The sequence below is a fragment of the Thunnus albacares genome, chromosome 2 (genome assembly GCF_914725855.1).
Source record: "Thunnus albacares chromosome 2, fThuAlb1.1, whole genome shotgun sequence".
Classification (NCBI taxonomy): Eukaryota; Metazoa; Chordata; class Actinopteri; order Scombriformes; family Scombridae; genus Thunnus; species Thunnus albacares.
The window spans coordinates 19,402,815-19,427,661 of NC_058107.1; the positions used below are offsets into that span (position 1 = coordinate 19,402,815).

A 24,847-nucleotide genomic window follows, 5' to 3' on the forward strand; every position below is an offset into this window, starting at 1 on the left:
TGAAAAATTATATATTGTGAGCTTACTTACTATTAAGGACAGGTATATTACATTCAAATAATAGTAATAATCATCATCATCATCACCATCATCATAATTATCATCGTAATAATAATAATAATAACTTTACTTGTATAGCACCTTTCATGCAAAGATGCAGCCCAAAATGCTTAACAAAACAAGATCAGATGAAAATAAACAATAACAGTAAGTAAAAGGGTTGTAAAATACAATTATAGAGCAAGAAACAAACAAGCATAACTTTTGCATAGCTTGTGTACACAAGCACGCCATGGTGAGCAGGATGGTTAAAATTAAATTAAACAATAAAATGAAAAACATTGTAAATCTGGCAGGTCTTTGTTGTTGCATTCAGCTGTATATGTATTTATGCCGTAAAGTATTGTTTGACATAGATAAGAGATAAGAAAAGTTGGGCTTCTTGCTCGTAAATACTGATTTATGAACACAGAATTGTTATTTAAAAATGTAAACAAAACACCAATATGACCTTTGTTCTGTTTGCGTGATACAGTTTGGCCTCCCAGACTTTCCGTAGAGAGGTGGTGTAGTCACGTGACTAAAGATTGTGATATCGGAGTTCCTGGAATAAACAAAACAAATGACAGCTGACCAGCGGACGGGGCTGCCGCCTCATGTCACTCCGTTGGACGCGTTGGAGTCTTATTTTAACAATGTGAGCAACAAAACGGTAAAGTTAATCTACGCTGGTGATTAAATTACCAAAGAGAAAGACGAGCTAACAGCTACGTGTTAGCCTAGCTTAGCATTGGTAGAGCGCCGTCTTGTAAGCTTTCATAAGCACTGGTTTGGTTTTCTTGAAATTTAGCCTCTAGACATTATGTTTACACTGTTAAGCAGACGTGCCATCCGTTGCCTTGATATCATTTTCCCTACAGGCCACATGAGAGGGGTTTTGTTTACAACCAGTGACAGTGTTTATCTTGACAACACAGCCAGCCACTAGCTGCTTATCACAAGAAAAACCTCGCAAGCTCTTCCAGCTGGGCTAAAGGGTTGTTGTTGCTTGTTTGTGTGTATGTGTGTATGAGTGTGTGTGTGTGTGTGTGTGTGTGTGTGTGTGTGTGTGTGTGTGTGTGTTTCAAGTTCACGTATGACGACTGTTTGTTTCCAATCGATCAGCTTTACTGATGTGATCTCAGAGGTGGGAAAGGCTGAGGTCAGCAGGCACTAAAGATGGAGGCTGTAAGACCAAAGAAGACCAAGACAAAAACCAGCGGGAAAACACAGGTGATTAAAACCAAAACATTTACTGTATATTTCTCCTGAGTTACATACAAACACACTCAATAACAATGGTGCACAATTTAGAATATCCAAATACTTGAATGTCTGTCTGCAGGTCTCCCATAACATTTACATTTCAAATTGAAAGTCTCCTTGATTTCAAATGACTGAGCTGATTTACTGGCTCACTGTACTGAGTTGGCACAATGCATTAGTTTTTGCTATATTCATCACAATGTTTGCTCTTTAGTCACACACCCATTGTCACATGTAGGAAACTACGCCACAGGCAGAGTTGTGAACTGAAGGGAATTAGTCTGTGTCTGATTGTTTTGTATGCCTTCAGCCGGTCAGGAAGCAGAAGCATGCAGAGGAAGACAAAAGAGCTACAGCTCCCTCAGCTGTTTGTGATGAGGCGTCCGCCTCTGACTTCACTGACATCCCTCTCAGCCTGCCATATCAAGAGCCAGAAGTGGTGCATCAGGACCCTGTTCAACCCCCTGAAATCACAGGACAGCCATCAGATCTGCTTTCTGAGAATCAACAGACCTCCTCATCACAGACTTTATCCACCTCAGTGTCAACAAAGACTTTACAGTCAACTCTGACGTCAGAAGTTACAGAGCATTTGACAGAATCAGAAAAGCAGGATGAAACAGATGGTGGAGTCAAAGTTCAAGGCGCTGAGCTTGAAGTTGCACCACAGAGCACTGAGCTGGAAGGAGATCAGCAGTCATGGAATCAGCCATGTGTTTCTACGCAGTTTGAGATCTCAAATGTCCCCAGTGCTCCTGCACTGTACCCCTCTCTCCCAACACTGGAGGAAGGCCCTGTGATACAGCTCAGTGAGGAAGCTGTTAAAAATTGTGGAAAGGGACCTGCGGTGTTGGCACTCGCTGAGCAGGAGTCCTCTCCTCTGAGTTTGCAGCCTCTGGAGTCTGTAGCTGAATTTTCTAGGAGCAAACTCTACCCAGAATTACCCAAGACGGCGCCAGAGATTCAGGTAATCTCATACATCATGTGATAACATTCAATGAGATTATGAATCCAGTTTTAGGTTTATTCAAATAGAAAAAATGGGTTTATTCATAATGTGTGGCGTAATGTTTTCCTCTGAACCAATAAAATAACATAATAAGACTCTGCTTTATCATTTCACTTAGAAGTGTTTCTCACAGCTTGAGAATTTATTTGTGGTGGCAAAACAGCATTTACAATTTTACTTCTGATTAAGAAGGTACTCTGCCTGCACTTTTAATAGCAATGCCACACAATCTATTAATATTCTCTAGCTGAGAAATAAAAAAGACTTTTCAAGACTGAGTTGTGATATTTGATATTGTAAATATTGTTCATACCCAGTTATTAAGGGACTTGTCTTAGGGGCCATCAGTGTTGCCTTGTATACATACTCCACATGCATTAATGTTTTTCCTCAGCAGCCGTTCTCACAGGAGCAGCTGAGTGTCTGGGAGCCAGGCGGAGGGTTGCGTACTTGGCTAGAGAGTGTTGAAGTGTGTGCAGTCCAGTTCTGCGCTTTGGCCCGGCAGGAAAATCATGAACTAACCGAACTGCTGCAGAACTACTGGCGCTGTCGCAGACAGCTGACCCAGTCACACACACAGCTACACACACAGTCCTCTGACTGCAAAAGCACACAGAATCGTCTCTGGAGCTTCAGGGACGAACAGCTGACACTTCAGGTGTGTTTTTTGGAACAATAAAGAAAAGTATATATTTAAGAAAACTGTAATGGTTCTCTGCTGTAATAACAGTTTTTATAATTTCTTCACTACAGGGTGTGTGTGCAGACCAGTCTAAGGTGTGCGGGTATCACCGCTTCCAGCAGGCAGAGTTTAGTCAGAGTGTGTTGGCTGAACTGAGGAGACTGTTTGAAGCTCGGAGTGAGCTGCTCCATCAGAAGGTGGCGCTGCACGCATACACTGCTCTGCTGTCAGGCCTTCAGGTGGAATCATACTTGTATCGCCTATTAAAAGGTGAGAGACTTGTGGTCTGTAATTGTGTTGAAGTGGACATAACAGATTGGAGGTTAACACTCTTCCAAACATGCCTCTCAAATACACCACTGATACCGAGTACATACCTGACATTGTTTATCTGTTTTTTACTGGTTTGTATGTTTTTGTTATCAGATTGTTCTGGCAGCCAAACACAGCCTTGTTCTCTCCAACCCCTGAAAGAGGCCATCAGTGTCCTCTTCAGCTTCACACGTAGAGTCCTTGATGATACGCAGTTCCAGACAGACATCCACCACTGGCTGGAAAGATTGGTATATGCACAAAAACACTCTACGGCTTCCCCTTTTCTATGTTCCACCCTTACTCCATGGTAAAGATATTGTATTGTTTTCATTTTTCATGTGGTTCTGTTATCCAGGTGGCGGTCCTGCTGCATGTTGGAGGGTCAGGAGAGCACCTTTACCTGCTGTGCCATCTGCTGTGTTGTCCCGCTGGGGTGGGCAAGTGGGCTGCAGCTTTCCTTCAGGTTAGTTTTGGAAAACAGTCTCTCATTTATTGTTATTATGTCAATAGTCGTACATATGGATGACTGGAGTTTTTATCTGCTTAGATCCAAGTTTGGGGGAACACCTGTGGAGTGCAGCACTTCATGCAAGCTCTGGCAATCTTAATGTCACCTGCTAGGTAAGTAATGAAGCCCTTTGACTCTTTTGTTCACCACTGACTTTGAACCGTTTTCCATGAGAATCCAGGTCATCCTCTCAGGGTCTAACAACCTCACATCTCTGATTAGTGGCCTCTGTGTTTTGACTCAGACACCGTGCAGAGTTTCTGGGCCATATGAAGCCATGTGAGAGCCAGAGCTCAGCAGCTTCCGGACCTGAGTCAGGCAACTGGACCCTAGTGGATGAAGGAGGAGAAGAGGTACATGTAGCCAGGCAATGACTGTGTTGTGAGAAAAGAAAAAACTTCTGCATCACATTTTGAAAATAAAGAATTATCATAGTTCATATATCATAGAGTTCATATTTATGAACAATTTCAGGTGTATGTTTACATGTAATGGAAGAAAATAAAGGCTATGATAAAAATAAAAGGGAAATAAGAAATCTTTTTTTTTTTCCAACATGGCGATTGTGTGAAAAAATACATACTGAACTAAATTTATAAAGTTAATTTTATTGCCCTGTTAAATACAGTGTCTTTTTTGTTTTCCTTTGTGATGCAGTTATGATGAAAAAATACCCAGTTCATATATCTGTAAAGAAAACATGAGAAGATTGTAGACGATGATTTATAAAACAGAGTGTTCTGGTCTTTGGCCTGATTGGCTGAGTCACATTCAAAGCTGCTGTAAAAAGGGTGCTAAATAAGCAGCTATGACCGTTTAAATATCAGTTTGCTGTCTTCAAACTTCAACTGCTGCCAGTACTAATGTGTTGCTTAGGAACAACTTGGAAAACCTTTTGAAAACCTTCAAGACACATATTACTTTGCCAAATGACATTTTATGTTATTTATTGTAATTAAAAAATAAAATATTGTTTAACTTTCTTTTTAATAATTACCATTTTACATAAAAAGCAATTAGAATTCACTTAGCATTGTTTCCTTTAAAACTGCAAAATACAGCTTGTTATGACTTATTTACTTAAATGAGTTAATTGTGGTCATTTAACCTGTAACTGCATTTCTCTGCTGTTCTCTGCATTTAGGATGAGGACCCAGAGAGCAGCTGGGTGCTGCTGTGTGAGGAGGACCTGATCTCCCTTCTGACCCAGTTCCCCTTCCAGCAGCTCTATTCACACATGCTGGGAATGAGCAAGCAGGGTAAATGAATCTGTCTGTCATGTTTTTTTTTTGTTTGTTTTTTTTGGTTTGTATCACTCACTGAAAGAACTGACACAGCTGACACTCTGTTTCCAGGTGTGTATGAGCCTCATGCCTCCAGTCAGAAGATGATGCGTGTGTTTGCTTTTGCTTCCTCACTCATTGAAATTCTCGCTCTTGGCCTACAAACCTATAACAGGGCGAGATACAGACAGCTAGTCAAACGCATAGGACACATCATACGGTCAGTGCACCAATAGTGTAAGCTTATTAAATTAATGTAAGCAAATGCACAGCATTGATCACATGTCTTCTTTTGTTTCCCTCAGAATGACACTGTGTTATGTCAGTGATCACTGGGCCCAGTATGCAAGTGTGACTGGTGCTGGTGAATCCAGCTCTCATGTACACTCGCTGTCTTTGGACAAGCTGCAGCAGGAATATGATCATCTCTTCCTCAGAGCTGTTTTACATGTACTCAGAAACAAGAGGTGAGGAATTGTCCTTGAGTTTTCATTTTAACTGAAAATATTCACTTTATGAGCTTTCACATTTGTTTTGTGTGGTCTTCTCTCACAGGTTGGGCATTTGGTTGTTTATGTCCGAGATGCCGTATGGGACTCTGTCCAGCTCTATGCTGTGGAGGGTCCTTTATGTTATGCAGTGTGCGGAGACGGCAGGACTAGAAACACTGAACACTGCCAATGACACACATTCTTGCATTCAGGCTCTCAGAGGTATGCACACATAACCTGCACCAAATATTACCAGAGTCAAGAATATTATCTAGTCAAAAAGCAAAAATTCTAACTTGCATGGGCATTATCATAATGCTTAGATTTGGGTTATATCATTGTAAAGCTGAATGTTGATTTTCCCTCCTAAAGCCCCTTGAGTTCACTTGAAAAACATCCAAAAACTTGTTGTCACCCTGACAGTTTATGACTGTCTCCGTTACAGACCCGGAGCACCAGGAGAAGTTTGAGCATTGGCTGTGTGAGGTGAACAGCTCTGACGGTATCTCCCTCCTCACCGCACTGGCACACATGGCCACACCGGCTCAGCACTCCGACCCCGCCTTCATCACAACCATAACTCTGCTGATTTACCAGGTATGACGAGGAGATGCAAAGGGAGATACTAGAGGAGGTGTGTGTTTAGCCAGTAAAATAAAGACGAGAAATTTGGATGTTTAACATCCTACTGATTTTTTACAGATTTTTTTTTTTACACTGGGCAAAGGCTGACTGTGAAGGAGACAGGTATTCTATATATAAATGGATGGATATGGAAATCGGGTAGCAAGAGAAAAGAGGTTCATACAAGGATGTAACTCTGGTTAAAAATTCATCATATATTCCCCTGGTTAGAAGACATATAATGCCTTCTTTTTTCTTTGACATATCTTTCCTTATTTTTTGCTCCAGGTGGCTTATGTGAGTATGTCTACCAGAGAAATCTACTCCAAGGTGGGGAGGGAGTTGCTGGCTGCCATTGCGATAGCCCATCCTTACATTATCTCCGTGCTCCTGGAGAGACTGAGAGAGACCATACAAACTGTCGGCATGGTTAGTTCTGCTATTCTGCTGTTACTTAAAGCTTTTACATGCAAGTAGGCGACCGCAATCAGAGGAAAATATGGAAATGGAAGAACTTAAACTCATGAGTTTTTTTTTCTGTCTATGTACGTGTGTGTTAGATGGCACTGTACTTGTGTAAAGAGCTGCCTCTGAGCCTGTGGCGGCCCCGGCCAGAGGAAATATGTGTGATCGGAGCGTGGTTGCTCCAGCATCCTCTGTCTGAGGTGGAGAATCGGCTGGCCTGTGTTATACTGGAGGGTCTGAACTGGGGTTTCTCACAGGTAAGTCAAACGTGCATTCAAAATAATTGCTGTCTTGAGTACAGTTATGAGTTTGTTGTTAAATGTCTTAGCCTGTTTTGTCTCGCAGGATGGATCCTTGGCCCTGTCTTCATCTTTGCACAGTGAGGTGGCTCTGCTGGTGGCTGAAGCCTATCAAAAGTACCTCACTGACAAACCATACAGTGGCCTCATATCAGAGGGGATCAAACAGGTAACACATGCACCAGTTCCTCAGCGGCATCTAGTGTGGTCCACTGCATTTGTATCAAAGAATGACTTTGTTTCCTTCCTCCAGGTGTCTTACCTTGCCAGTGTCCTTCGTTTGGGCGTGTCTCCTGAAGCATCTTTTAGTCAATGGGCGTGGCAACTGTTGCTAAGGCTGAAGCTCCATGGTAATTCCCAGAACCCAAAAGGAGCCTGGTCGGTCCCTGCTTTGGCGTCCAACCCACCTCCAGAGCTCACACACGCTCCCAGCATGCACTCTGTTCTCAGGGCTGTAAAAGCAGGCATCCCTATTGGATGCTACCTGTCCATTGCTATGACAACAGTTGGACATAGGTTTGTACTCACACATACATTTATATTGAATATTTATGGCTGAATCACTAATAGAATTTTAATGAAGTTCATCTCTGTGTGATTTTTTTTTTTTATCCAGTCTGGAAAACTTTTGTACTGAAGGAGTTAGTTTGTTGAAGAGTCTGATTCAGTCTCGACACCTGAGAGCCGCTGTGCATCTTCTGGACAACATCCTACCCCCAACCTATCCTCTCAGCTTCTACCTGCTCAACAACTCTCAGTAAGCAAGATACATCCTTCACACAAAACCCATGAAAGATCAGAAAAAGTTGCCTGTCTAAAACTTAACATTTATTCATATGTCTCTTCTCTCTTGTGTCCTTCTTATGCTAATGCCAGGTTTGTAAGTTGTATCCAGTTATTCTTGCAGTACGACAGTGTGTGTCCTCAAGGTGTGACGCAGCAGGTCACTCACCGGGTGGCACCGCTCCTCACAGGAACCACCTATGGAGACCATGTTCGACTGCTGAACAGTGTCATTCAAGTATGTTACAAATAGCTTTTATTATAATGACTTCACATCCATCACAAACCAATACTGACATGCAGGATTCTTACAGTGATTTGAAAAATATGGAATATTATCTAAAGAATTATTTGTCTTAACAATTAAGAAAGAAAGAAATTCAGATACAGTCACTTTGTATTTGTGTATGCCAACAAGTGTCAGTAATATCATAACTCAGTAGTCAAAAGGAAAAAGGCTGAAATTCCATTTTGAAAAATATGAAAACTATACAACTAAAATGTACAAGAAATTATGCTTATTTACACCTATTACCAGTGAAGTTTTACAAATTCAATATTTCCAAAAAAATATGGAAAAGATGGGTAAAATTTTAAAATGAAAAACAGCCTGTACAATGAGCATAAGTCATTTTAACTCTTACATCTTCCTCAAAACAAAGAAGACATTTTTAAATGCGTGTGTGTGTGTTTTATTCCAGAGCCATGTATTAGAGAGTTCAAAGCCCAGTCGTGTCGGAGCTGCAGCAGTGCTGGAATTTTGGGTGGGGATTCTGACTCAGCAGAACCTGTGGTACCGGGATAAAACAGTCCTATTCCTCATGGATCAAATCTGTTGCGCTGCATTCACCCACCACCAGGAGGAATGTGTGCAGAAGCTTCTGTACCAACAGCATAAGGTATTTACTGAGTCGTGTTAGAGGTTTGCATAATTCAGGGACTCTCATAGGTCCAGCAGGTACACATGCTGAATTTAGCTCTGTATAAACATTAACATTGCATTATCATTACAGTAAGTGCAAAAGACACCTTACACCTTTAACCCATTAAGTTATGGTACAAATTTACTGCTGTGCAGGCTGCCGCTGGGTCACGTGATGAAACAGATCTCATATCATTAGTGATTGTATTATGAAAGTTTCCATTGTGAAAACTTCAGGAAGTCAGCTCTGCCGAATAAAAAGGAACTAGCACAGTGACACTAGCAATAATTGTGATTTTTTTTTTTTCCATTTTCATACCTTACTCAGAATGCCTTGGGTTACCATGGAGATCGAGGTCTGCTCTCCTCTCTGGTTGGCTGGATTGCTGGAAATGCCACGCCCTCCTTTATAGAGGGCCAATCGCTGAGTGTGGAGGTAAGCCTCAACAATATGTGAAAGAACTATGATCACGTTGGTGAAGTTCTCAGTCCCTGACAGGATTGGTGTGTGTGTGTGTGTGTGTGTGTGTGTGTGTGTGTGTGTGTGTGTGTGTGTGTGTGTGTGTGTGTGTGTGTGTGTGTGTCGTCTGTAGGTTTGGTTTGCCTGGCTGGTGCTGAATATGGAGGGCGTGTTTGAGGAAGATTCTCAGCTCAGACGATGTGTTGAGAATGAGCTCCTGTCAGAGCCCAACATCTCCCCAGAACAAGCATTAAAGGTATGCAAACAAACACACAAAAAGTTATACATTTGTTGAGGTGGAAATATCAGGATGTTTCATTTCACAATACAGGAGTGACACAGTAAATAGAGAATAAAATGTTGCACAACCTCAGACAATTGAGAGAAGATGCACTCTATGTAGGTACAGAGTAATTGCAAAGTCAAAGAGTACTGGTGGTTCATAATCCAGAGTGCTGTATTTAGATGGTGTTAATTATCTGTCTGTGTCTGAGCCAGAAGGCGCAACAGAGGCTGAAGTTGCCAGTAGCCCCGTCTCTGCAGCGACTACAGGTGTACCGCTGGGCGTGTCAGGCCTTAGCCACGCCCCCTGACCACCCCCTCCTTCCTCTGATCTGGCAGAAGTTCCTACAGCTCTACCTCAGACAGCCTGGGCCTGAATATGGGTACGATGCACCCACTTCACAACCTTTTAGCCAGAGAAACCACAAAATAGACAGAATGCATGTATAGTAAAGGTACCATGTATCTGTTCATATGTGTTGCCCACCAGGCTGGCTGCAGGTGGATGTATTGGCCAAAGGTTCTTCCAGGCTTCCTCTCAGGCCACCTTACTCAGAGACCTGAGACAGAGAATACAGGAGGTGTCTGACTTCCACCATGCTGCCAGCCAGGCCCTCAGGGTGCCTCCGCCACACACACCCTCATCAGACAACCAGGGGGATGAAAGCCCCGACAGTCCCCGGCCCCCTTACCTCACCTCTCCTCAGCTACACACAGAGCTGGTCAGGTAGGTCTCTGCTGCTTGATATTAGCACTGAAATAGATTATTTCCTCTTGTCTAGCAGGTAGAAGCAGCCATTAGTGTGTTTACAGATACTCATATCTCAGCTGATTGGTTGCCTACAGGTTGTTTGGTGTGTTTGCCGTGTGGTTGGATGATGAAACACTGCAGAAGCAGGAAGTGTACCTTCCCTCTCTTCCTCCAGAGTATGAGCCACACAAACTGGCACAGGTCATGCAGCGGCAGCAGGTGAGTGTTTCTTTTTGTGTGGTTGTATGTGTGTTAAGATTGATGAATGAAAAATACATGGATCAGTGGTTACAGCAGATGATTTGTTATATTGCTCATACATTTGAATCTGTGTTGTTGCTGTAGGAACTTTGGCTTGAGTTTGTGGACCAGGAGCGTCTGCAGTATGATGAGAGGGAGGTTTTGTCTCTGTGGGAGAAGGTTCAGAGTGAGCCAACCTTCCTTCAGGCCCAAAACCCCGGCTTCACTGACTACACCAGCCTCAGCAATGGTACAGAGCCAAAAATGTTTTTCTAGATTCAAAACATTGCCTTCAGGTTAATTTCAGCAGAAACGCTGCAGTAAATGTGAAGGATGACAATTTTGAACTGTGATTCGTGATCTCCACAAATATGAACACATAAATCAAGTAGGCGTTCATGGTACAGTAGGTCTTATGTTGTGGTGATTTTGCCCTCTACCATTTTATCCCTTCAAGTCAGCATGAAAATTTACACTTTTTGTTTTATTTCAAGTTTTTTTGCATGCAATATTGAAAACAAATTCCATCAACTGTGGTAACATGGGTGTTTTTTAACCAGATTGATGTTGTGCTTTGTGTCTCTCTGTGTGCAGCAAGGGAACGTATCCTGTCCAACCTGCAGAAGCATCCAGTTCCCCGTTCAGCTCCGGAGCTGCAGCACCACAAAGCTCCAGTAGCTGAGGTCCCCTCTGTCTGTCTCACCGACTCTAAAGCTGCTGCTGATCTGCTGCAGCAAGACCTCAGCATCCTGCAGGACCAGGCCAGGTACATGGAGATCATACAAACATAACTATATATAAATATAACTCACCCGTTTGTACACATGCCAACAATCACATGAAAACACACAAAGCTACGCTCTGATTACAAAATACTTGTTCATGATGGTGTCAGGATTGCAGTGGCACGCGAAGCCCAGCAGGTGGCAATGGAGCAGGAGCTGCTGGAAGGTCTTCCTCTACTTTATAAGAACCGACCCGAACAAGTCAGCATGGCCCTGGAGTGTAAAGGGAAGGGAGGGCAGCCGTGCCAGGGACCCGCAAACATCACTGTCACAGTACGACCGCTCACTCTGCACAGAAGCCACATTTAGAAGTATCACTGTAAAATGCTTGCCCATGATTTGTTAATGTGTGTGCGTGTGTGTGTCACGGTGTAGTGTGAGCGTGTCCAGAGACAGGAGGCGGTGCAGACTCAGATAACATCACTGTGCAGGGACCTCAAGAAGCTTCAAACCGACGCCATGGCTCCTCCTCCTCAAAGCCTGGCCCAGGCTGCTGTCCACACTGAGAACTTTATCACGTCCGTATAAACAGATCCCACTGCTCTGAAAGAAGATACATGATCTACATAACAATAAATACAAATGCAAACATATGTGGGGGAAAAAAATGATGTTGGCTTATGTGTGTTTTATTTATGTGTTCAGGGCTCTGGTGAATATGTACAAGGCACAGAAATCACCGGCAGTGCAGCATGTTGGCGTGTCTGTCTTCTACCAGGTTGTCTCCTTTGTGTGTGAGGACACACTGCGACATCCGCCAACACGCCAGTACCTCTCCTCGTGTGTGGAGATACTGGGACAGGTGTGCATACACGCATATACACATAGCACTACAAGGTTTATATCAAGTATTGTTTAGCTTAATTTAAAATATCCAAACAAAGTCAGACTGTTACATCCTTCACCCCTTGGACAACAATTTGTATCCATGGCCAAAATTGTTAATCCTACTTGCTTCAAACTCCAGAAGCCCGACACTGGTTCCCAACAAGAGAGCAAAAGGATGATGAGTTTTTGGGTATTAATGAAGGATACTGAATCAGAAATGCTATTGCAGTAGTATTTTAATCCACTGTCTTCCTGCTATTAGCAGAATTTTTATTTTTATATGCATTTAAATAAAGAACAAAAATGGGGAACAGTTCAACCGCTGAGACCTCATAACCAAAAACTTAAATTTGAAGCAACTCATGTTCTTTTGGCCGCATCACATGGATAAAATCAGGTTGTAGAGTCAGCCCCCTGCAGAATAATGGGGCAGACCCTGGTTGAGGCTGGTGTCTGGTTTGATTAAACATACTTGTGAATTAGCCTGTAAATCTTGTTTTGTGTGTAGGTGTTCATCCAGGGCAATGCAGAAGAGTGTGGCCGCGTCCTGAAGACCATCCTGGAACAGAGGCGGCTTTGCCCTCTCATCTCCCCCTTCTTCACTCCCAATGCAGCACCCAATCAGCTCGTCTTCCTCTACCAAGATGTGGTGACATCCCTACACCTAGACAGTGCTGATGTCATTTTCATGCTGCTCACCAAGGTTAGTCCAGACAAAAATACAACTCATTGAAGAAATATGATATACTGTACACCCAGTGGCGGTTCAGTTACAGAAGCTAATTTTGCATCTCCCCTTGTAGTTTGATTTGTCCCAGTGGCTGAACGAAGCCCATCCTGTGTTTTCTGAGAGAACCCGTTTGCTGGAGTTGGTCCATGGAGCTCTCTGTGTCTGCGGCCGAGACCCTGAGCCTGAACTTCTCACACCTTTTCACCTTTTCACCAAACACTGGACCTGGCTTTTACGCCACCATTTCCCCGACCACTATAGTGACTGCCTGCGACTGCTTACAACCAGTAAGTGTGTGTGTTTGTGTCTGTGTGTAAGGGTTGCCCCCTTAAATTTGTGAATTCAAATTATTATTGTGTCTCAAAGCCACAACTTAAATTATCAGTACCATTTTTTAATATAATAAAGGATGAGACAACATTAGACTACACATATTAGGCTTCTAGAGTCTCACAAACAGAAGTTAGTGTTGAGCTTCTGTATCGTGACGTATTTCCCAGTGAAACAGTACATGTGGATGGTGTTGGACCGCTAAAAGTGGGTGTGGCTTAGCAAATGCAGCACAATAAAGGGCTGCAGAGAGAAACAGAGCTTGTGGCCTCTACACACACCTCCCTTACCCATGTTGTGAGATCAGGAGGAGGAGGAGGATGAAGGAAAAATGAATAAATCAGACCTCAGCCACATTCTTTTGGAAATGAAAAGAATATGGCTGAATGATATTGTTCTGCTAGCCACTACAACCTACAATCGTTCAAGTGCAGTTTTACTCTATATGATAGGTGCTGTTAGCTAAGAGGCCAAAATCACATTTAATTGGATACATTTGTGTATACACCCCTCAAGATGAGTCATCAAATGATGAGACACAGGATTAAAACTAGGAAAATGCATTTTTTATTTCACTGTTTCCTCAACCTATGCCAACCAAAGCACACATTTTAAGGTTAAGGAATTGGGTTTTCTTGCCACCTCTGAGCCATCTGCTTACATTTATGATATTACAGAAAGAAAATCAGAAACTCACTTGATATGGTTATTCTGTCACAATAAATAGCATCTTTTCATTTTTTGTTTGTGATGTTTTACTTGCATGCTCATGTCCTTGCTCATGTAGAAGCAAGGACTGCTTTGAAAAATATTCTTGTTTCTGATTCAAGTGATTCAGAAAAAATAAATGTGTCTGTCTGGAAGAATGTGTCTTAGTCATCTTCACTCCAACAAAAGATAAAAATAATTAATTCTTAAACTGTATTAGAGCCACAACTGCTAAATGAATAATACTGTATAAATAATACAGCACTTTTATATCAAGAATATTGAGTTTAGGTTCTTCCTAACGAAACAGACATTTCTCAACATCACCAGGCTCCTCAAACCAGTTACTGAGCCCAGAGTGCTGGAAGGTGACTCTGCGAGTGCTGGGCTGTTTACCTCCAACCCACAGCAGGATCAAAGGTGAACAAGCGCTCAGCACCAGTGATGTCTCCAGCCGTACAGCCGGACCCACAGCCTCTCCCTACAGATCCCCGATCAGCCTCTCTCCTCAGCAGGTGAATAATGTTGGTGTTGTTGATAACAGACTCAAATCTTGTAATCTGATAATAGCTAAAATGTCGTGTCGTATTTGCTGCTAACAGGTGGATGAGACAGTCGATTGGCTGAGTGACTACTTCCTGCGGAGTCGTCTCAGTAAGACAGACCTCCGCAGCTTTGGACTCTACTCTGCCTGGACTCCCTACATCAGTGACATTGTCTCCTTCTGGGACCATTTGGTTGGTTGTCTGATCAACGTGCAGCTCAGCAGCTGTGCCAGAGAGTCAGTGGGCAGCAGTAAAATAATGAAGGGTAAATATCAAATACCAGAATACAAAGAGGATATTTAGACCTGAAATCAGTATCATCAGATTGTTTTGTGCACATGCTTTGTTGTTATCTGCTGTCATAAAAGAGAAATGTGTCTCACAGCTCTTCAGGACCTGCACAGTAAGATTGTGAAGTTGTTCAAGCCTTGGATCTTTCCCCTGGATACTGATGATGGCGGGTAAGTATGACACACCCTCAGCTCTCAAGCAGCTGTTGGTTTTAGATACAAAACTGTAGAGCTGAACTGCTGTCAGTGAGGCAGATGTGAAACAGATGTGAGCACAGACTCAAGAGAGAACAGGAGAGAAAAAATATTCATATTCCACAAGGTTGATTTTTTTTCAGATGTAATCTCTGTTCCTTCTTGCAGGTGGATAGCAGATGCTTGTGGTGTTGTAGTCATTGCATTATTAAACTGAACCAACAGTGGGGATTTTTTTTCTGAATTTCTGAAGCACACTGTACATTACACTAAAAAAACACATTGCTCAGAAAGAAAAGAACACAAGTTTACTTTTTACTTGTTTACTTCTTAAACTGTGAGTCAACCTCATGTGGCCAGAGATTTGTACTGTGTTTTTCCTGGTCGATAGATGGTGTGAGGGTTTTGTACTTCCCAGGGTAAAGAAAAGGAAAAAAACAAAGAGAATGTCAATATCAGTGTCTCTGTGTCTCAGCAACCTCAAGTGTTACCCGTGGCTGGAGACCGATGCGAGTGCAGCAGGATCTCTGGTCAGTCTGTACGCTCAACTCACTGACACGCTGCACCACAAATTCAGAGGTGGGTTCCCTGCGGTCCTGTGTTCACACTCGAGTGAGTGTTAATGTGCTGCTATTCTTTGTTGTCTGTACTGTTATATATAACTATGTGTGCATGTTACAGATCGCCTGCTCCCTGGCCAGAGAGGTGCTCTATGGCTGTGTATGATGCAGTACTGTGAGAGCTGCACCTCTCCCCGCACGCCTGAATACCTGCTCTACCTGTACCACACACACCTCCGCAGCCTGCAATGGAGACACCTGCACCCTGACACTCAGCTCATGGAGCAGCTCTTCAATGTGAGACACTCAACCCTCTGATTCCTGACCCCTCACCTCCAGCACTGCACACTGATCTATACATGCATGACACAGGGGAGCTTGTTAATTTGAGACCTCGGTCCTTGGCCCCCAGCTGCTATTATTAGCCCGACTTCCCGTAATTACAGTCTCAACACCCTGTTACTAACCAAGCTCTTGTCTCTCAAGAACCACGTGGATCCATAGAGGCTAATATAGAGAGTCTGTACACATTACTCAAATAGTTGATTCAAAAATAATAAACTAGAATTCATTAAAAAAAAAATCAAATCTCAAAGACTGATTATATTTGCTCTTCAATGAATGAAAGTGTACCAACAAGAGAAAGACTTAAGCAAGAGGAGGAAAAGGGAAGGAAAAACAGCTTCTGTTTTAGTGATTCAATTTGATCTTTCTTTCTCATGGATCTCTTTGATAATATTAGATCAAAGGTCTGCTGTAGATGGATCAATCTGTAACCAAATCTGTAACCATTTATGCATTTACAAGCAATTGTGGGGTTTTTTCTGCAGCAGTAATTATTTTCAGAAGACCTCTGTCATTCCCTGTTATGTCTTTGTGGAGGCCTGCCAGTTAAAACAAGATACATGCCAATTGAATTAATATTTAGGATGTTTGGATTTCAAGATAACAGTGATTATCAGTTGAGCCATAGATGTGCAGCTTGCATTAAGTGGGAATCAGACATATATAATCAGATGTAATTTGTTATATTTTTTATTTTCTCAACTTCCTATGCCTGCAGGTGGAGAGAGGAAGTCCCAAGAGCTGCTTCCTGTTTATGGGAGAGGTGTTATGTGAAGTGAACTGGGTCAGCGTCCTAAGTGACCACTTACAAACGCCTGCCACATCTACAACATATCCACCTCTACCCGACATGGGTACTCAGAAGGAATCACACACCATGTTGGTCTATCTGTTATACATGCTAGTTTTTCTGGCAAAAGAGGAGCAGCTCCTGAGTCAACAGGTGAGTTCAAACTATTCTTTTTTTTTTTTTTTTTAAACAAAAGGCTCATTGTAACCACTTGAGATCCCTTGTCCATGCTCTATTCATTCTTCTTCATTTCTTCTTCCTCAACCTCCAGGACTCCCCTCTACTCAGTCTTTTGGTCCAGTCCACCTCTCTGCCCTGGCACCAGCTGGACCTGTCTTCATACCAGGGCATTCTGGGATATGTTGGCACACACTACCCCGCCTCCTTACTGCTTAGTGCTGATTCTGCACCTCAGCTGCTGCTGAAATCACTGCGTAGCGCTGCTGGGCTCCACCCCCGCCCTAATGACACTCCCCACAGGGTGAGACAGCACAGATTTATTAAAGCATCATAAACCTATATATGGGGAGTGTCCATATATGTATCATAGAACCTCCCTACTCATGATATAGTATTGAGAGAATGAACAGATACATGCAGTGAGTCAGACATTTTTAATAAATTAGCCACTAAATTCTTTCATAACTCTATAAATAAATGGATGAAAGCTGCTCACAGGTGAGATTTCATAAGAGTCTAAAAGGAGAATTTAGATCAATAGACTAGATATGACTCTCATTGAGCAACCATATTATAAAGAGGTATTAGAGAATATAAGAATTCACGAGTCTCTATATCTGCATCTCCAGTGCCTCAGGCAGACATGTTTTGTGTAAAAGTGGGAGGCTTGGAACATACTCATTAAATTTAGCATAAACGATTCATCTTTCTTAGCCAGCGCTGTGTCACTCAGCCAGTTTACATTAATGTAGCAATTAAATCTCTACGGTGGATGTAGAGCAGCAGAAGGCACATTTATACACCACTTAATAATGTTGTTAAGTAGAGGGACTTTGGCAAGATCTACATGATCCGCTTCCAAACTATACTGTACACAGGACTGTGCCAAGATCCAGAAATGTGTTTCCTCACATTTCACCAACAACTTAATTTCTAAAAATAGTCTTTCTTTGCTCTCAAACATAGATACTACAAATTATAGCAAAATATGCACAATTAAAAAAAAAACAGTGGAGATCCATCCATACAACCTGAAACATATTGTGAATATTAGAAATTAGTTCATGTATACCTGTAGTAAAGTAGGATATACATTATATTGTAAATGACAAAGTTGTGTGTTTCTTGGTTTATCAATGTGTTTTTTATATAAATCTTACTCCAGACAAACAAAAACCCTCTGATCTCTGTCATTTTCTGTGTGTCAGGAGGAGACGCTGAAGGCAGGAGTGTACGTGTGCTGGTGTGTGCAGTCTTTAGTGACTCTGGAGCAAGGAGGCAGCATTAGCCTCAGCACCCTGGAGACCCAGCTGGAGACACTGCTGGAGAGCATCATCACATTCAACCCGCCAGGTGAGCTAATGCTCACTGTCGTCTTTAACATCATCATCATCAATCAATGTTCAACTCTTTACTCGCTATAGGAATAACACTACACTTGAAAATTAATGTTATGCACTCGTAAAATTATAGGGGCACCACCTCCATCGATTAATTAATCAATAATTAATTATTAATTAATTGATTGATTAGGATGAGAAATAATTCAATCAAATTAGTCAGTCATATCTGAAAGTCATGAACTCTGAATATATAATATAACCTCCATCTCTGATATAAAGGAACAGACAAATACAACGATTTGGCTATAAATCAAAATATTTACTGTTTTATTTTAACTACCAAGGAATAGGGATGAATGGGAAACATTAAGCATATATACATATATACAACTAAAATGAATGAATAAATGGGTAAATTAAATTAAGTTGTTGTTGACAGAATGAGAAATTAATGAATGAAGGTTGTCAAAAACAAGTCAAAAATGCAATGAGGGGCCAAGACTAACTACAGCCAATAAAAATTCATCAACTCTGAGACAGAAACATGGTAGATGGTTTTCCTATTGTTTCCTTGGTGATGAAGGGCTGATGATGAGGAACTTCTCTGTGTTGTAGAATTTTCGGACTCCCCCGCAGAATCTGACTCCCCTTCGCTTGAATGCGCACACACTTCATGCTACAAGCTACTCGCGATATTGGCTTCTGTTTAAATATGTTTATTGGAAACGGTCTCATTATCTTTGGTTTACTGCAGGCTAAATGAATAATGAATGAATATTAAATCGGCAGGGAGATGGTTTTATGAGGGCTGAGCAAGGCGAAGCAGACACAGCTATCCTCGGGTCGCCAGAGTGACAGCCAGATGAGAATCGCTGCAGAAAGTTCAGTGAAACAGCTTTGGTTCACTGCTTCTCAGGAGAGTGAATCCAGTCTCAGACTAGCTGAGGCTACGTAGTGGACACACGCAGCACGGATGTGTCTCAGTCTTGGTGCATTCAGTGGCAGGCTGCAGAGTTGGATGCATGGAGCTGTAAACTAATCAGAGGAGTTCTTGGAAAAGTCTGTAAAAAGTTTAACTACACAATAAAATTAGGAGATAACAAAAATATTAGATTATTCAAATGTCAAATGGTACGGCTTGGCTTGTGACTTAGGCATCTTTAGCTGAGTCTCTTTCTGGAGCTCTCAGCTCTGTCATAGAAAAAAACAAAAAAAAAACAATGCCCGAAATGTCAGGCCATCCCGACTGCAGGGCTGAGAGGAATACAGAAGAAGAAGCAGCAGTCAGCAAGGAAAAAAGCAGAAAAGGAGCAACAGCCCAAAAAGGCTTGAGCACAGAGGAGCGAGACAAAGAGTTGTAAAACTTCATACAGCCTGGAGGCGTGTTTTGGAGAAAGAAGATCCTTTGGTGCTCCTTTGAGGGACCGCGTTGATTACTAATTAATTCCATTGTGTGAAGAGAAAACTGGCCTCCAACTTTAAAGGGGAATAATTTAATTCCTATCGGATATCTGAAAATTATGCACCAGCTGTCATCTGTTGTCAGTGTCATCAACACATCATGAAACAGTGAGAAGACTTGAGAAGAATTGGAATTTAACTTATCCCAATAGTTACGACTTTTGAGATAAGAGCTAGCAGGAGAAGGGAGGGTGGTCCATCCAGGTTTGGGCAGACTGTTTGTGTCTCAAAAGAAAAACAAAGTCACTCTTTTCCAAAACTGTCCTTTTTCTCTGTGATTGGCAGTGAGAAGGCACAGGATTTTAGTCCAGTCCAATGTTTCCTTGACATCCTTGTGCCTTTAGGTCAGAGGTCACTGATTCTGTGTGTGTACTCCTGCACCTATACAGACAGACTGTTACGCCAAAAGGAATCATAATGTTTTTGAAAGAATTCGATATCCTACAGTCGCCTCACTTCTACGTCTTCCTCCTTTTTATTTCCTCTACAGAGACGGGTTTGGAGCAGAGGCACATGGCGTTCTGCAGTCTGTTCAGCGATGCGCTGGCTTTGCTCAATGGAGTGGGTGTCTCAACAGGCGAGGCCCTTGCCGCTCACGTCATTACCTGGCTGGACAGGAAGGGGAGGGGCTTCCCTATTCTGCCTCTTCTCACGGCCTGTTCGCGCTGTCTTGCATCAGTGCGTCACATGACCCGCATCATGGAGGCGTGCATCACAGCCTACTTCAACCATGGTAACCAAAGTAGAAATTCAGGTTTTGAACTATTTGTATAGAAAGTTTAATGTTCCACTGATTTTATTTATGTTTCCCTGATTTCAGCTGAGGAGGAGTCTGTAGGTTGGGGTCCTGTGTTGGCATCGCTGCAGGTGCCTGAGCTCACCGTGGACGACTTCCTCTCTGAGAGTCAATCAGGAGGCAGCTTCCTGACGCTCTATGCCTTCATCCTTCAGCGTCTTAACAGTGAATACACAGCAGCCAATGAGAGAAGGACACTGGGTCTGATTAACACATGGACCAATCAAGTCTTCCCCAGGTTTGACCCCCTCATTCTCTCAATCACTTGCCTCTTTGAGAAGGGTCCAACTGCAGATCTCACTCCTGAGGCCCCATTTCTGTGAGCCAATGGGGTTTGAGCATGAATAGTAGGATAAACTTTCACTTATTTCACCTTAGCAGTCCACCAAAATCTGTTTCTGAACAAATTTGAGGCGAGAAATAAGCAATTTAGTTGCTGAATCTTCACTCATATTAGATCTACAAGGCCTACTTTAAAAGTTTGTTGCATCTTTCGTAAGGCAAGGGCACTACTGCACTGCCGGTTGCCACTGCTTTTCTTGGCTGTGCTTCAAGCTTGTGGGGGACACGGAAGCAGAAAAGCCCCAAACAACTACAACTAATTATTACGTTTTATGGTGTGACAACACTGTGGTTAAGGCCTGGTTAGGTTTAGGCACAACCACTTGGTTAGGGTTACGGAAAGATCATGGTTTGGGTTAAAATGATCACTCGAAACGTGGTTAGTACTTCCTTAAAGTTACATAACCTTTGTCATCATGACCACAGTAAACACCATGAAAATGTTTTTATGTTTTTTTAAAAATGTCCCAACTCATGGTTGGAAACGGGAAGCGAACGGTGGTCTCCTGCAGCTAGGGCTCCGCCAGAGCGATAATACCTACATGAGAGAGGTCTGAGGTGCTGCAGTTGGACCCTCTTGGCCTCTTTTGGCTTTTTTAAAGTTCCATCATTTTGATTTTGCATTACGTGTGAGTTTACTCACTACACATGCTATAATGTGTTTTGTGTGTCCAGTGGTCCCAGTGATGAAGCCAAGCTGTTTCTTTGGTGGCACAAGGCAATGAACCTGTCAGTAGAGCAGCTACAGCCACAGGCGGGCCTCAGCGAAGTATCTGGAGTCGTCATGGGTCTGTTGAGGTTGCAAACCAGACTGCTTCAGCTGGGAGAGGAAAGACTCAACTCTGGACTACTAGGAGCTATAGGCCTCGGGAAGAGGTCGCCTGTTTCTAATAGGTAAGCTCACATGTGTTTTGTTAAAACAAACCAACTGATAATGATAGACCGGCTGTTAATGTGTGTCTAATGTGCATTTAGGTTCAGGGTGGTGGTACGCAGTCTGGCAGCATTCCTTTCAGTCCAGGTACCATCAGAAACTGAGCTCCGACTCCAACCCACCAGTGACTTGCAGCTCTCTGCAAAAGCGCAGCAAGTATGCAGCAAAAACTGCAAATACAGTGTTTTCATTTTGTAGTCTGCAATTATCTCCTAAAATAACTTTCTTCTTTTTCTGTGGATGCAGACATTGGGGATGTTGGAGGCCATGCCCAGCAATAAGCAGTATGCGGAGTTAGAAGACTCTGTGAATAAAGCTGTTCAGTTCATCCGCTACCCAGGACACTGTCTCAAAGATGGACCCAGACTGCTCGCCCTGCTAGCCAACCTCTTGTACCCTGACCTCAAATACCTGCACATCATCCATTAACCTTGACTTAACCTGACACACATGATGGAGATTTGCCGGACGTTACATTTCTGTGTCAAATACAGTGACAGTAAAACTCTGTTCTGCACAGAGAAATTCTTGCTGGAGCACAAAGTTTCCAAGTAGTGGCACTAGTACTGAGCTACTTGTGCTATTGTTATCAGAGAGAGCTGTGTGTGAGTGAAAATGACCGTTCATCAGAGCTCATGGTGCAATTGTGAAGAAGACTTTTCTGACTGGTGATGAAAAATGAAACCAGTCAGAAGTATAAGAAAGGTCATTTGCTAAACTTTTCTTGCACTTTGCTTTCTTCACTCATGTTTATGCCTTGTTGCTTTTTATGTAACCTGCCTGTCGGTTTTAAACACCATCTATTCTATTCTTGATTTGAGAGGATGTTGCACATATTTATTGAAGCAGAATTCATGAATCAGAATTCAACACTGTGGTTTTACAAATTTCACACCTGTATGTGGAATCTGACAAAAAAAAAAGTTGAAGGGTCCACAGATTATTTGGAGGAAGTTGAGGGACAGATCTAATAGGCCTATCAGTTTAGTAGTACCTCCTTAAAATAGAGTGGAGGACACACCAGGAAAGCTGGTTAACAGTCTGATTAAAACTCATGATGTTTGCTGTTGATGCTAATATCTAACTATGAACTACATGTTGAAGAAATGTCTGGATCCTAAGTACTACACACATTCAGATCAGTGAAATAATTATGTTTAGTTGCAGAACATTTGCCAGTATTATGTTCATGTTCAGCCAAAAGTGCTTTCTTTGTTTCTGCCAAAGATGTTGTTTTTGTCTGCTCAGCTACTTAAATCTTCTGGACAATGAGCTGTGGTCGTTTCATCTGTTTCTGTGACACAATCTGACGTCTGAAAAAGCACATGCACCAGAAAGTACTCTGAGTGCCAATTACAAAGCACCACACCATTCGGCTTCCTTATAAAGTAGTGTGTCCAAATTAATACAAATAGCTAATGCTGTTAGTATTACTAAGAGGGTCAGGGACGTTAGTTACAGCATACAACTTGATTTATGTACAAAAATGGTGTTATGTAATGGTCATTTGGGGACCTTCAGCATTACTGTACATCCAAAACAAGTTTTCACATTTTTATCATCCTTGCCATTTCACCACTTCTGTTGCTCTGTGCCATCTCAATAACAGTCGTGCTGCACTTCTACAGCCTGAAGCTTTCCTTATTGCCTGTGTTACGTGGTGACTATTAATGTTAAAAGCATTTCTTTTTTATGAGTCAGTGATCAGGATTGGTTCTGTAAGGCCGCTGAGGGAGGGGAGCTATAGAGCCAGGTTGCACAAAAGAGACAAGATTCTTTTCAATAAAGGGAACTGAATGTCTCGCAGCTGGTATTTATCAACCAGCTTGGTGATCTGGGAACATATGTAGTACATTGATCTTCTGAGAGCAGGAAGACAGATCTAAAGTCCCTGAACTCATCACGTGGAAAGACATTCATGAATTGAGCTTTAAAGAACCAGTGAAGGAATCAGAAGAGATCCAGACACTATACATAGCGCAGCCTTTACAGCTTAACAGCAATCTGCATTCTCCGTGCATAACACTGCCGATGGTCAAACTAAAATGAAAGCTTCTTTGTCTAAGAAGCTTGTTATGACAAGCATGCACTGTGTCTGAGTGATTTGATTGGCGTGCGCATCCTGCTGTTCTCTGCATCTGTGTGAAGGTACATGTCCCCAATTGAAAGAAGCTCTCACAAAGGAGGCAGTCTATAAATTGAGCTGTGTGCTTTGATGTGTGTATGCGTACACATACATCCAGAATCCTCATTTGACACCACCGCGTCTGGGAGAAAACCTCTCTTCAGGCAGCAGTGGTCTCTATGGTTACGGAAAGGGTTGAAAGTGAGCGAGGAGGTGGAGAGGACTGGGTGTTCTGAGGCTGTAAGAGGGAGAAGGAGGAGGGGAGGTGGGAGATGCTTAGAGACTCATTTCTGCCTCCTCTTCATACTCGAAAATGGTTTCCGGTGTGTTTTGTGAACCCCTTGTCTGCTGTCTCTCACGCTGTCTAATCGGCCTTCTGTCCTCCTGTCTCTCAGCTCAGGTGGTGGAGCAGTCGATATTTATGTGACAGTTGGCTCTGAAACATTTTCCTCTTCCCTCACTCGTCCCATGTTCTCAGACGCACATGCACAGAGGTCCCATTGCTGAGACTGAGAATATTTCTGGCAGACACATCACTGTCTGGCAGTTTCCCGTGTCACCATGGAAACCCAGCATCAGGTCAGGGATAGTTGTTCCTAGACTGTTTCAGTGCACGCTCAGCATCGAAGCAGCATGTGGATCAGCTCCCATTGGTAGTCGCTGGCAATTAGGATGAAGACAAACAGTAAAACAAACACACAAACTGCATCCAGTCCAGAAACAGACAGTATAAAGTGAACTACTGCAGCAATGTGGCTGCATTATTTGAAACCTGACTAGTTACACAAGAACCTCTGATGATAGTGAGTAAGAAAACTTGGCACAGACAGATGCAGCATTCAGATTCCATTTTCACCAGATGTTACTGTCAGTGCATTGCAGGCGATTTCAGCATGTTCCAGTGTCCGTTACAGGCTGAGCAGAGGGCCCCCGCATGAATAACACTCCACTGCTGACCAGTTGTTCTTCTGGGACAGCTGCAAAGGCTCTAAGTCCCTCCCTGCTGCCAAAACACACACTCAGCTGGACACACAGGAATGCTTCTCCCCGTTCTCCTCCACAGCCATGCAACACTTTTCTACATGATCGCATTGTTTTGAATGTTTAGTGTGTGTGTTTGTGTGTGAGTCCACGCTGTACA

At 42.7% G+C, this 24,847-nt stretch overlaps 1 protein-coding gene across 4 annotated transcripts; it reads left to right on the forward strand.

Annotated features, from left to right (window-relative positions):
* Window positions 1–563: 563 nt before the first annotated feature.
* Window positions 564–23,206, forward strand: epg5 (ectopic P-granules autophagy protein 5 homolog (C. elegans)). 4 transcript variants are annotated; one of them, XM_044370503.1, is made up of 46 exons: window positions 564–712; window positions 1,165–1,272; window positions 1,616–2,272; window positions 2,709–2,972; window positions 3,068–3,266; window positions 3,423–3,559; window positions 3,667–3,774; window positions 3,859–3,932; window positions 4,064–4,172; window positions 4,964–5,078; window positions 5,175–5,322; window positions 5,408–5,569; window positions 5,658–5,815; window positions 6,039–6,190; window positions 6,506–6,646; window positions 6,778–6,939; window positions 7,028–7,150; window positions 7,235–7,497; window positions 7,598–7,738; window positions 7,858–8,002; window positions 8,466–8,663; window positions 9,015–9,122; window positions 9,280–9,402; window positions 9,645–9,811; window positions 9,919–10,155; window positions 10,275–10,398; window positions 10,525–10,669; window positions 11,014–11,185; window positions 11,315–11,477; window positions 11,580–11,722; window positions 11,850–12,006; window positions 12,541–12,735; window positions 12,836–13,049; window positions 14,131–14,315; window positions 14,403–14,610; window positions 14,731–14,806; window positions 15,306–15,409; window positions 15,512–15,687; window positions 16,454–16,678; window positions 16,797–17,006; window positions 17,914–18,058; window positions 20,000–20,242; window positions 20,330–20,543; window positions 21,323–21,541; window positions 21,623–21,737; window positions 21,828–23,206. In XM_044370503.1, exons 2-46 carry the CDS (start codon window positions 1,219–1,221, stop codon window positions 22,008–22,010), a joined length of 7,761 nt encoding a protein of 2,586 aa, XP_044226438.1. In that variant the 5' UTR covers window positions 564–712; window positions 1,165–1,218; the 3' UTR covers window positions 22,011–23,206. The 4 variants fall into 4 exon arrangements, with proteins under 4 accessions (XP_044226438.1, XP_044226429.1, XP_044226443.1 ...); XM_044370494.1 differs by having other exon boundaries at window positions 564–697; XM_044370508.1 differs by having other exon boundaries at window positions 564–697; window positions 2,712–2,972.
* The last annotated feature ends 1,641 nt before the right edge of the window (window positions 23,207–24,847 follow it).